This window comes from Sturnus vulgaris, chromosome 4 (genome assembly GCF_052056855.1).
Source record: "Sturnus vulgaris isolate bStuVul1 chromosome 4, bStuVul1.hap1, whole genome shotgun sequence".
Taxonomy (NCBI): Eukaryota; Metazoa; Chordata; class Aves; order Passeriformes; family Sturnidae; genus Sturnus; species Sturnus vulgaris.
This window is the reverse complement of record NC_142246.1, coordinates 54,587,511-54,601,304: the sequence shown is the minus strand read 5'-3', so window position 1 is coordinate 54,601,304 and position 13,794 is coordinate 54,587,511. Positions and strand designations below refer to the sequence as shown.

The window sequence follows — 13,794 nt, the reverse complement described above, 5'->3', positions numbered from 1 at the left end:
ACACCTTCCAAAGAGTGATTTGTACCCACCAAAATCTTGGCTTTACATATCAATAAAAGCAAAGTTTTGAAAACAAGTAAGTACTGCTTTCCCTCTATACCAAAACAAAATGCATTAGTCCTTGCAAATACTAATTTCTCCTCTCCACAAAAGTGAAATGTTACTGAAACTTTCACATATTCATGAAAACCCCAAGGACTCTGCAACATCATTTTCAGACAGACGACCTCATGCCTTGAAGGTTTTCCACACCGATCTAATTATAAGCAGTGTCCATTAGCATGAAACCATCTGTGCATTTCTAGTAGTTTTTTCTTTATTTATCAGCCTTGTGGGCTGCTGGTGCTGCTCTGCTGTATGCCCAGCTACCAGCATGCAGAGAAGACTGGCAGGAAAACATCACACAGCTTGTGTTGCAAGAAAAAAAGAACATTTTACATTTGCTCCATATTTTTTTAGTGAGAAAAGAGGGAAAACAAAAATATTTGAACACTGTTTAATGCATGTATAAACACTTCAGAAGTCTCGTCTTTCTTTTTACCTTTCATTTCCCAGAAATATTCCAGGGCTGGGCTGAACAGTGGTTCAGGAGTAAAGTGCCTTGAAAAGTGGTTAGCTGTGAAAATTAGCAGTCTGTATAAAAATATATGAAAGTGACTCCTGAGAATTCAGCCACTGAGTTGCAATATTATTTCTGCTTTACTATCAGACATTTTTTGCGGATAATAAACAGAATTTATCCTGCAAATAGTTTGGCAAATAAATGAGGTTTTTTATATACTTATTTGCCACTTGATACAGCTGAAACTTGAAGGATTTCATCTGCTTCCAGGCCTAGGATTCCTGCCTTACTTGACATGCCTAATACTGTACATGGCAAGAAAGCCATTTTAAGCTTTATCTGCATGGTGAATTACTTTTATGTGTCTGTTTTGGTACCACAGAGTCAGTATGAATTCTTTCATCACAGTAGAACCAAAGTTTAAAATGCCAGTAAAATTACAGGACCAAACATTTTAACCAACTGTTTAATTATATCCTTTTCTTCTACAGATAAGAAATTAGCTCCTTCAGAAAAGTCAAATATCAAATATGCATGAAGCAGATGAGAAAAACAATCTTATTTGCTTGCTTATCATAAGCTTTTTACAGTTACAGAGAGGAAAAAAACAATCGACTTCGCTACTAGCAATCAGCTTGGCAACAGCAAGAAATCTGATCTATTATTGCAGCAAAATTTCAGGAGGCTTCTGAAGACTGTATTAAATGGAATAACAATAAGGAATTTCATTGCATTTGTATTTGCACTGATCAAAGTGGACTGTACAGTCTCTGAATTGATTACTAATTATCTTTTCATGAAGCTTGAAAGAAAACAAAACACAGCTAATTTCCATGTAGCCAAAACACTAAAATTCACCTCCTAACATACTTTTCTTTAGATAACAAAGTAACTAGCAGTGTTTTCTACTACAGATTGCTTGCAGTTATAAGGAAAGCCAAAGCCATCTCTCAGAAAAAACGTACCTCTTCCATCACCATCACACTGTCATCTAATTAGGGAATGCCCTTGATAACTAATTGTCTCTCTGGGATTTTAGACTGATGGGTACTTTTTCATTTACTGGTGGAATTTCCATCCCTTCCAAAATAGAAAGATGCTAATAACCACCACAAAACATTTCGAGCACAGGTTTGCACTCTGACAAGAAACAAAGATATTGGGTCCTGTGGCCTTAGTAGTATTTTCTGGGTAGGATGTCTCTGTTCATTAACCATGATGTTTTATGGGGTGTGAATCAACATTAAAAATTATATTGCTGGGCACAGCCAAATCTTTGTTTATTTCTGTACTTTCAAGAACAGAGACAGATACCACATCATAAGATCATGAGAAATTACCCTAATTGAAGGATGTACAGACACTGAGTAACACGAGGCAGCAAACCCCATTTACTGAGCCAAATTCCTTCTCCTTGTGAAATCTAAGAAAGAAAATAGGGTTTTGCTTTCTCTTCTCCTTCTCCAGTGATAAGACAAGGGAAAGAAGTCTAGCTTTTCTTCCAAAAGAATCCAAAAATTAAAAGTGATTTGTTGATTCTTCTGCTGATGACATTCCATTGATTTCAGCTTTAGTTTTGAATATTCCTTTCATAATTCATGGTGAATCTAGACATGCATACACAATATTCCATGCACTTTGTACAGTTTTCAGGACAGATCTACTACTGTTATCCATGACTGTATGTCTTCAAATATAAAAGCTTTTCAACTTATTAGAGAGCAAAAACAGTCTTGAGTCCTAACAACTCCATTCTTTGGAGCATTCCTCCTCCTTTTCAGTTTGCTTCAAAGTCAACCACTAAGGTTTACTGAGCTGGTAGTGACTATTACAAAAAGATCAGAGCACCAGAGTGATTCATGTTATTCACGATTTTCAAGCACAGCATATCCAGTTCTTTTGAAAATTTTGCCTAGGGGAAAGGAGGAAAATAAGAATGAAGGCTAAGAGGAAGGTGCTCTCAAGGCAGACAAAGGCATTCAACTTTTTATTTTGGGAGCCTTCCAAAAGCCATGTGAAACAGACAGTATCTCAGCCAAGGCCTGCAAGAGAAGCTTAGCTAGATGTGCAGTCAGGAAGGGCTTGAAACCAAGAATGAAGAAGAGAGGATTGGGCTGAGGAAGGGAACAAAACGAGCAGCCTCAGGCCATGTCTAGGCTCAGCAGCCAGAGCACAAAAAACACAGAGGACCAAGGAAACCAGCAAGGGCAGCTGGCGCCTCAGAGCTGAACTAGGTACTCATTACTAAGGAACAAGCCAAGGAGACAAGTGAAAAGGACAGGCAGTCTCTCCAAAAATGTTAATTAACTAGAAACAGGAGTCTCAACAGTGTAGGAGGTACAGATACATTTGTGAGGGTGTTTTCAGTCTCATTTGATTTCAGCATACGCCCACAGCTCACAACAAGAGGGACATATTTTCCAATAGTTCATGCTATTTCTGAACATATTGAGTGTCTCTGACATACTAGAGACACAATCTAATTTCCCAATTCATCTCTGTTCATGTTACTCCTTCATGCTGCCTGAACTTCACTAAAGATACGGAATTCCTGCAAACAGGTGTGTGTAATTGTTTTGTTCAAGTCTCAAATGGTCTGACCCCAAACAACTCCAGTCTGGAAGCTCTGAAGCCACATTATCACAGTGCCCTAGCCAATTATCTGTGCTGTGAGGTGAGGAAGAGAGGCTACTGCTCAGTGTCATAATACCACTGCATATCTTCCAGCTGCCTTGCATGCTACCAGACTGGAGGGCAGAGAGAAAAGCTTGCATCTGTCAGCAGCTCTCACTCAATGTGCCCTGGGAAGCTGATCTTTGGCACAGAGGCAGCAGGTTGTGCATTGCAGTTACCATGGCATCCATGGGCTGCAGGAGGGATTAAAGCATTTCTTTCCACCTCCGCAATCTAAGGGAAGTGGGACTCCAGTCTCTCTCTGCCAAGAAACAATCTGCTACAGACACCATCCTTCAGACAAGATCCTGCCCCAGAGGGGAAAAAAAATCATGCCTTGACGCCACCAGGAGCAGAAATGTTGTAAGCCCTCATCATAAGAAGGCTGTTACCACAATCCACCTTGACACACCTCACTCTCTATCATTACTGCTCTTTGCAGTGCTGTATTTATCCTTCATTCCAACATACTGAAGGAAGAGCACACTTTTGCAACTCTGGTGAGTGTCATCTGCATACAAATCCAGTTTCGAGAGTTTTTACTGCATAATGAACATCATCACCATATGGAAAACAGAAGTTATTTCTCTAGCTTGGAAATAGCTCTGACTACACTAAAATGACAATAAAAGCCAAAGGAAAAGGTTAAAATCATGTCAGAATGGCCCGGAGATTCACAGATATCTAATGAATCAGATTTGGTGAACTGCTGCAGTTACCATGATTAAAAGGTCAGTTCTCATCTATTCATTTTCACAGTCACTGTTCAAATGGAAATTTGACCTCTAAATTCCCCCAACACAAGCTGTATTTTTGATGCTGCTTGTTCATGTAACTCAAACAGCTGCTGGCTACTAAGTGTTCTGTAAACTGACCTGTTGATCCGGAAGGGAGCTGCTCCTTCCCTTCCACTGCCACCCATCCCTCTCCATGAAAAAGGCAAGGCTGTTCACGGGCACCAGACAAAACCATGCCAGCCATCACAGGCTGTGAGCAGGAGGAAGTACGTGAAACAGAACAGACAACTCGCTGCTGGCCCACTAAAAAAATATAAATTCTATAGGATGGAGCAATGTCAATAAGTTAAATTGACGAAACAGCATTAAACTTAATTAGACTGAGTAAGAAAGGAAGTCAGAGATCGCATTTCACTGTACCTCCACTGGAGGACAGAATGAAACAACAACAAAAAAAAGAAATTTACGGTACAGTAGCACTTTGTCTTGATGAAAGCAAGTGACCTGTGAAAGGGGTAAGAGCTGTATGTACAGTTCCTAGTATGCACAGCTGTCTTAAGAGCCAGTGATCACGATATAGAAGATAAGGAGTGAAAAGCCAGAGGGAATAAACAAGCTCAGGCAGGGATTGCTGTATGGGAGTTGCTAATTTCTGGCTGAGGTTTCTCAGTACAGAGTACAACCCATTTCACACGGGTGGGCACAGCTCTGCTCTGCAGTGAAGCCTCAGCCACTAGAGAGTTTGCGATGGACACTTTTTAGCCCAGAACTCCCCGTAAGGAGCAGCCTTTATTTGTTAGGCACTCTGAGGAGTCTGGCTGACACTGAGGTCACTATCAGTGTGTCCCTGGTCTGCACTGGCCACACACAGCTCCGATCAACATCAGTATAGAGCGAGGCCCTTCCCAGCTCCCACTGCCACTGTCCTTCCCCGAGGGCACAGAGAGAATGCCAGGACACACCACAATCCGCTACAGGATGTTTTATGGAGCTGCATAGTCTTGGAGTTATGCTGAATGTTTATATAAACAAAAGCACTTTAGGATTTAAGGGCAGCATGCAGAGCTCTGTTTCACACAACACTGCACAGGCTGCAGACAACAGTGCCAAACCAGTTGTGTGGACTTCCTGAACACCAACAGGACAGCTTCTCTCTTTCATAATAGGGCAGATTATTTCCCTTTGATTTGGTAACAAATTTGATAGCTGGAATTGAAAAGGGTTACAGCTATATTTAGAATTTGTAATTTTCAGTCCAACTATTTTTAACTAGAGGAATCACTCTCTAACCATTTTTATAATAAGTAAAGTAACTATGTGCTCTTCTCAGGCCAAGATCTCAGCTTGCTTAAAAAATGCTGATAACAATCCCTAAAAATATACCAAAAGAAATCTAACATAATCCTAGAAAAACATTTCCCATGAAAAGCTTCAACAGGAGGGAATAGAGAGGTTGTGACAGAGCTAGTATTTGCCTTCACTGCGGACATGTCACAAAGCGGCTCCAGATTCAAAGTTATTTTTTAATAACCTGTTGACTCAGAAACAGTTTGACCTACTCTCTTCACAGTTTACAAAACGAACAGCCAGGCATGCACTCTCCTGGTACCATTTTGCAACCAATACCCTTGCACATACTTTGATAGGTGAACAGATAACTCCTGCAATCCTACACAGCTGGTTGATCATTTAACTGCAAGCAAATGCCCACCCACCACTTAAGCTGATCTGAACACGATGGAAATCATCAGCGCCTTTCGTAACTACTCATTTAGCACGTGAAACACTCTTCAAGTTTTCTTCAAACTTTACAAAAGCCTTCCCCTTGCCACAACAGCCAACTGGCATTTTTCAAATAAGTTTTTCTTCCCTAATCAAAATTATAATGGCACTAAGCTTGATCTTATTGTGAAATACAGGCAAACTTAGCTTTGAAGACACGTCACAGTTGGATGGATTTTTGCAGAACTGGGTTCAATGGTTACACCAGTAACTTTATTTGGAAACAAGAAAGTTTGGTGAGTAAATCTGCTGAGCAATGGTATCCATCTCATTTCCCTAGAAAGTACTGGGGGGATTTCACTTTTCCTATGGGACACAGAACAAATTAACCTTTCCACAAACACCACAAACAGCACTGCTCACAAAGGACATTAGTAGTTCGTGGTACAATACACCAATGTGACCTTTGTGGGAACAGAGATATGGAACAGCAAAGGTGTGACTGACTTATTTATTATTAATTTACATTTAATCTGTGATTTATGAGAAAGAACATAATTAAATACAGCTCATGAGTTAGATCTAGTGAAATCTAAAAGTCCCCAGAGAAAGCACAGCAATGACCAGAAAAAAGGGACTTTCTAAAACAACAGAACCTTCCTTCACAACACTTCCTGAACCCTATCCTTGTGCCCCAGACAACTTTACTAAATAGAGAAAGTATTTTACACAGCCCACATGCAACCTACAGATGAAATGTCTGCACTCCAGTGCACCATCTACAACACTCTACAGCCCAAAAAAACAAAACCTCTCCACTGAAGGCAAGAAAAGTGGGAAACCTCAAGAGAAGAGTGTGAGAACTTTGCCCCATCTTCCACTAGGGATGCATGTCAGAGAGCATGTGTCTCCTGTGCATTCTCCAGTAACTTTACCTACTCATCTTGCAGCTTCTTAGGAAAATATAAAGAAGTGTTGACTGCCTGCAGCAAGAGAGATGAACTGTTAGTGACCCACACAGTCAAGGAACAGGGCCAACCACCACTTATTCCACCTACCACCACCAGAGATTGTCAGATACAGATGAATTAGATTGAAACTTGCATAACTCTCTTTAAAATTATTTCTCAACTTTCCATAGCAGAAGTGGTGCTCTTTTCTATGGCTCATCCATCACTTGAAGGTGGATGAGGGGGCATGAATAAAAGAAAAAATAAATCTTCCAGGTTGTGTGCTATGACAGGGAATAAAACATAAAGTCTGCTGTTACTTGGAAACTGGTTCTTTTTTTTGATGGACAATCACATTAGTTTGTGAGAAGCAGAAACTTTGGCAGTGTATGCTTTTGGCCCAACTTGATCAGCAGATGAAGGTCTAACTTCTCAGAGCCCATTACAATGAAACTGCCAGAAGCCACCCTAACAAACAGAAGTAAATCTATGTCCTAAAGAGAATGAAATTATTGTCTACAAGTATACCCAAAGAAAACAGTTGATCATTTCACTTTTTGTTCAACAGATATAACTGGATTAGAAAATCATAAATAATCCAGATTTTACCAAATACATGAGAAGTATTTTTCTGCCTCTTGCAACAGAACCACCCATCTGGGAGCAGGTAAGAGCTGAAGCCAAAGGAAATGAGGAACAAAGTAAACTAAGAAACCAGTTATCCAGAAAGAAAGTGCATTGAAAGATGAAGACTTTACCTCTCACTTACCCTGGTAAAGCTGAATGAACCTAGGATGTAAGGCAGACGTGATAACACCATCTGGCAGCTCTCTCAAAAACAGCTTCAGTAGACTGGCTGCTGAGTACACATCAGCATCTTTAACAAGTTCCACCTCTTCCCCACGCTCATACTGCAGACGCAGTTGCTCCACCATTTTCATGCTGCCATTCACCCTGAAGAGACCTTCCTGTGTCATACCTGCAATTATATATCCATTTAAGATTGAGCTGAACCACTACATCCCAGTGACATGACGAAACAGATATTCTAGTTGAATAACACATTTGTAGTAATACAAATGAGGGCAATTAATACACCACAATATAAAAAAAATACTACTTTGTCCCCAGAAACCCCTTTTAGTCAAGTAGTTGGATTATGATAAATAATAAATGCTAATGACAAGATCTTGTGGCCTGGGATACTCTTTTGAGAACCCACAATACTGCAATGCCACTGAGTTGTCTCAAACTATGAGAAACCAACTGAGACAGCCATATTTTCCAGTGGTATATTTCAACAGAAAAGGATCGTACAAAGGACTCTACAAAACACTTCAGTTGTCTCATTTTTGCAAGTATCCCATTACCTTGAGCAGGACTGCCATACTCACACATGTGACTCCTTCCAGCTTCATGACCCAGGGTAACAGGTTCTTACCCGTGAGCATCATGATGCAAAAACATCTAAATATGTGCTGAGTGCAGCAGTAACTCTATAGTGAGTTTTGCAACTTTATGGTAGTAGGAAATCTCAATGAGCAGATAATGTATTGTAGACAGCACAAAGCCCAAAGTTTACACTCGGTAAAGGAGGTGTACAAAAAAGGAGGCTTCAATAGAGGAAGCTAGACTAATCATACTAAGTTGAACAGCACTTTCTAGGCATTCGTTAAGCTTCAAAACCTGTGAAGACCCTAAAACTGACCTCTGTACATTTTTTTTTCTCTACAACACTTTCGCTGCAAAAATTCTGCCTTTCTAATACTGTGTCTACAGACATGCTTGTTCTTCCCCAGAAGCATAACACTAAGAGGATGGAAATACGTATTGTTTTCATCAGTTCAGACTAGACATCAAGGAACTGCAATCTGACAGAATGCTTCCACTCCAGGAAATCAATTCTGAGGCAGCAGTCTGTACAGAAAAATAATCTCTTTTATTGGACCAGAAGACAAACTGCTCTAATAAGGGGAAAAATGGATAAGTACTCAAACATTTTATTGAGTAATATGAGATGCTGCTGGTAGAGTTTGTATTCCTGCATTCACAACAAAATCTATTCTCATGTGACACGCTGTGCTGCCATCTCGAGGGCGGGAAACACCTCATCTCAACGAAGATTTTCGTTTTTGCAGCACTCGTGAGCAAACGCCACAGCCCCCACACAGATCAAACTTCCTTCCCTCTCTCTCACTCATTTATGGAAATAAAGAGAGCCTAGAACATCCTGAAAACAGTAATTAGAAACTACTAAATACAGTACGGTGAAAATTGACTTAATCTATAAATTCGGAAATAGGCAGCTTAATGCAAACTTAGTTTAAGGATGTAGCTGCCCAACAGTCAGCTCAGTTGGATGTCAGGGCTCTTGCTAAAAATGCCTTTACAGTTAACTTCACCATTAATTCACAAAACAAACTTTACACAGACACAGGACATCCATTTCAACAACTTTCCATATAAGGGGGTATCTTTGAGATTTTGCTTGCGTTTTTCAGAAAAAAGAATGGCCTTTATCAGGACCAGATAATCAACTTGGCATTCAGAAACCCAGCTAATCTTGCTGCAGAGTAGAAAACTTGGCTTACTTAGTCCATATTTGGGACACTGTCATGTGGGATTCCAATCTTTTTATGGAACACAGAGCACAGCCCACAACTTGCAATCAAGAGTGTCTGTCAGTTTCTGCTTTTGATTAAACCCTAAATGATGGAAAGCTTTTTCCATTCTTTTTCATTCACTGCCCTAGCAGGCCACTTCAAGGCAGGTTGAAGTAGATCAAGCACGATGCTGTTGTGTAAAGGTAGGATCATGTTTTAAATTCGCACTGTACCTTAATCCAAGGTAATTTTCAAGCCATGTTTGCATTTATGAGCTTCTGGGGATCTATCAAGATACAGTCATAAAATCTAAGCCTCTACAATTGGATTATCATTACTGAGTAGCTAAAAGAAAAACCTTAAGGTAAAACCAGATGCAGCTCCTTAGAAGATGAAACTACCACCACAAAACCTTTTCCATTGCTGATGAAATGCCATTCAAGACATCTGTGCACCAGTGGTGCTCTAGGTTTCTGCAAGGACACGTATTTCAACAACAGGAACTAAAATCCCATTAAATCAATGGACAGATAAGCTAAGAATTGAACATCTACTTCCTTGAGGGGATTAATAATAACTGGAATATATCTGAAAACCTGTAAGAACCTGTATTCCTTTTCAGTAATATTCTTTGATGGGATGTGTGTGTATGTGTGTGTGTGTGTCCGCCTGTGACTATCTCTATACAGAAAAAAGTGTTAAATGTTTTGCAATTGGAAGACGACACAAACCTTCACAAATGGAATACATTCCACTTATAAACTGAACAGCTTGTTTATGATTGTGCTGCTACCTAACACTGTAATTCACCTTTATAAACATACTAAAAAGTAAGTTCAGCACCAAGGCAGAAAAAAAAAAGAAGCAAACCACACACAGTAACATTCTTTGCCTGTGGCTCATGCCACAAAAAAAACCCCACATTGCTCCCTTCAAAGAGTCTTACATAAAGAGTGCCACTAAAGAGAAGTGACTCCACTGAGCTTACCATGCTGGGTGAGGTACTCCACTATATTCCACACAACTATCGGGATTCCATTTTTGCTCAGTCCCTGCTGCTGGAGCTCCACAAGACTCACACCAAACACCTTTGGGCAGGTCGTGTCCCTCTGCTTGTTCAGTGGAAGCACAGCTATCTTTTTCATGTCCTCCTTCAATCTCACAGCCGATTTGCTTTGCTTAAAGGAGCAGAGGGGAAAAAAGCCGTGCATTAGTCACATTTGCTGCAGAAGGTTGTGTGGTCACAACACAAGCACATCCTTATGCTCCAGCATAAGGGTTTGGCCCCACTTCGTTTTAATCCACACGAAAAAACTTCTGTGAAGTAGGAAAGTAAAAATGAACAGAGAAAACACTAGAAGAGGAACAATAACGTAGGTAGTCTGTTTTGCAGACAAGCTTGTTACTAGAACAACAAGTAACTGGGAGTAAGTAAGCAGGAGACTGCTGCTGTTAACTCATGAAAATCACATGGGTTACAAAAGCAAATGGACAAACACAAACAATCCCAATATACCACAAGCTCAGCTTGTCTCCAGGATGCCTGTCAGGGTAGTCCTCTCTGGAGAAGGCTCACTACACTCTTCTTCCAAATACTGTTTCCTAGGGATTTATTTTGGCCACTGTCAGGTGAGATGGATTCTTATGAAAGATTTTCTGTTATGTTCAGTATCTACTAAGTCTGAAATTTAATTACTGAGGTTTTAAGGCTAGAAAGGGACTATGTAATCTAATTACATATAACAAGGGGGAGTGGAAAACCCACTGTACAATAACATCTTAATCCCATAGGTTCTTCTGGATGCACAACATTCTCACAAATTTTGAGCGGCAGTGACAGAGAAATCATGGGAGGATAGTTAATAAAACCCAACGGAATAAAACAATACATTATTAATTTATAGGATTATAGGCAGAAATCTTAATCAGCCTACAGGATGCACATTTGAGAAGACAGTTCAAGGCAGAGCAGCAACATCACCCACCACAGTTGCAATCACACTGCAGGAACTGGGAGCCTGTGCTTCCACAGAGTTTAAGAATCTCTTCATTTAAGAAGCCCACCACTGGCATGATGCTTAAAAATAAACTTATTCCTACCGAGTTTCATTAATAAACTGGTAGTAGAAACTGTATACATGGAAAGTACTGTATAGTAACACAAGAAAGTGCTCAGACTCTTGCCTAAGACTTGACACTTCGCTGTGTTGATGGATTTTATCATGGCATAAGTATTTTATTTTAAACAAGGCTTTAAAATCTCTTCACTTGAGACAATATTTTTACTGTACTCTGTAAGCAACATGAACATCTGCTGTGTTGCTATTAAGCATGACCGTCCTTTCAGATATAAGATGATCTGGCAGTTCACTCACTTGGCTGTGCTTTTCCCATTAAACAGTTATTTGAAGCATATGTGCGCTCTGCAGACCCAGGTCCCACACAACACTCGTGTGATATTTACGAAAGATGTTCCTTATATAAACATCACAAGTATGTTTCATTATTTGTGAAACAGAACCGCAATATTGCATTATTGTGACCATCTTATAAATATTTACAATGAACAGTAGATGCACCATTGTTTGAACTAAAATTTGACTAACATTAAAATACCACATTTCTTTTAAAAAGACATGTTCCCACCCAGGATTAAATGAATAATAATATTTATTCCAGGCACAGACATGACAAGGGAAAAATCATGTAGACTAGGTTAAATTCAGATGACAGCAAAAATCCTTTGAGCAGTTTCTGAGCAGCTGTGATGCTCAGGAAGCTTTGCCAATTAAGGCCTTCAATTAGCTTCACAATCTTGCTCAGTTACAGGTTTCCAGCCTGTTTCAACATTCGAAAACCTGAGTTACTAAGCTGGATTTACTCGGGGAAACTCACTATCTAAATCTGCATAAGAACCGACAGGCATTTGCCATGTCTACAGAAACAAGAGGAAATTTCTGAGCTTGTTTCAGAATCTGAAGAGGCTGCACTAACTAGGAACAAAAAATTATGTGGTTATCCAAAATACACATCTAACCAAAATCAAAATAAAGCCAACCCCTCACAACAGCTCTGAAACAAAGAGGTCAGTGTTATGCTGCCTTATAGATGGAAGGTCTGACTTTACCCAGGGAAAACGTGTCCAAGTATTAATGCCACTGCTGCTGATTTCCAAGACTGGGAAAGCAACTTAATCATCTCTGCACAATGCCGCCAAAAAGTGCCGCCCAGACACTTGGAAAAAAAGCTATTTATACGCCACAGGGACGCACTTTTACAGCTCATCCAACAACTTCAACGCGGGGAACGCGGCAGCGCAGTTGCTGAGTTTAAAGAAAAAAAAAATAAAAAAGGGGAGGGGAGGGTAAAACTATAGGAAAACTGCCTGGATTAGCCTTTACGAATCTTTGCCTTTCCCAAACGAGCGGCAGCTGCCAAGCGGGGAGAAGGAGAAAGAAAAAGAAGGAGAGGGAGCATACAGATGGAGAGCGCCCGGCACGGGGAGAAGCCGCCGGGCCCGGACCGGCCTCCCGTGCCCCGGCCCCGCCAGGGACCCCGGCGGAGGGCGGCAGCAGGAGAAGGAGGAGGAGGCTGACCCAGCCGCCATCCAGCAGCTCCCGGCCCCGCTCCGCCGGCAGCACCGCCCCGCTCCCGTGCCCGTCCCGCCGCCAGCCCCTACTCACGCGTACGGCCAGCGCCCCGGCCCCCATGCCGGCAGCCGCTCCGCCCCGGCCGCCCGCCCCCGCTGCTCCCAGCGGGCCCCAGCCGGCGGTAGCCCCGGCCCTGAGGTGCCGCCCGCCGCCCCGGCCCGCCCCGCGGCCCGCGGGGGGAGTGGAGCCGGGCCCCCGCCTCCCGCCGGAGCGGCCAGGAGTGCTCCACGGCAGTGGATCTGCCTCCCGGAGCTTGCCCAGGTTGTGGCGGGCGGAGCGCGGCCCCCGGGCATCACCGAGGGCCCGTGCGGGGCAGGCGGGACCTGCAGCTCGGTACCGCGCGGGGAGCGGAGGCGCTCCGCTTGTGTGCGAGCCTGGGCTCGGGCAGAGCGGCTGGAAGTGTCGCCGCGAAGCCGCCGAGCCCAGTAACGCTAGCGGGGTGCGGGGGAACCGCAAGCGCGCCCGCCCGGAGGGCGAACGGAACCGGGCAGCGTGGCCTGGACACCGGGCCGAACACAGCCCTTTGTGCCACGGCCCCGCAGAGCAGGATGCGGTGCAACGCTTAACACGAGTCTGGAAAGTGTGAAGCCGTCCAAACATTGCCCCCTGTTATGGTTTTCCATCTAAGGCTATGTTGGTGAAACATATCAGTTGCCAGCTGTCACAGTGGCAGGGAGAGGAATGTATTTCTGCCCTTCTCCCGGTCACTGCCGCCCGGGAGCAGTGTTTGTCCTCAAAATTAAAATTATGCTTCACACCAGAACTAGGGAGTTGTAGCGTTCGGCATTTTTTTGTGGGAGAAAAGCACGATGCACACGTGTGTATATCTGCTCAGATGTAAGCATCACTCAGCAGGGCCTGAGTATCAGGAGGAAAGGTCTTTGGAAAGTGCCTCTC

The 13,794-nt window shown here is 42.4% G+C and overlaps 1 protein-coding gene across 6 annotated transcripts in view; it reads right to left on the bottom strand.

Annotated features, from left to right (window-relative positions):
* The window catches only part of FAM13A (family with sequence similarity 13 member A), a 117,384-nt gene extending 104,412 nt beyond the window's left edge, over positions 1–12,972 (bottom strand). For all 6 annotated transcript variants that reach the window (XM_088164000.1, XM_088164002.1, XM_088164003.1 and 3 more), the window contains exons 1-3: positions 12,931–12,972; positions 10,236–10,425; positions 7,414–7,623 (exon numbers count right to left, since the gene is read on the bottom strand). In XM_088164000.1, coding sequence (XP_088020126.1) covers positions 7,414–7,623; positions 10,236–10,425; positions 12,931–12,957 — 427 coding nt within the window. In that variant the 5' untranslated portion in view covers positions 12,958–12,972. The remainder of the gene's footprint in view (positions 1–7,413; positions 7,624–10,235; positions 10,426–12,930) is intronic.
* Positions 12,973–13,794: the final 822 nt, after the last annotated feature.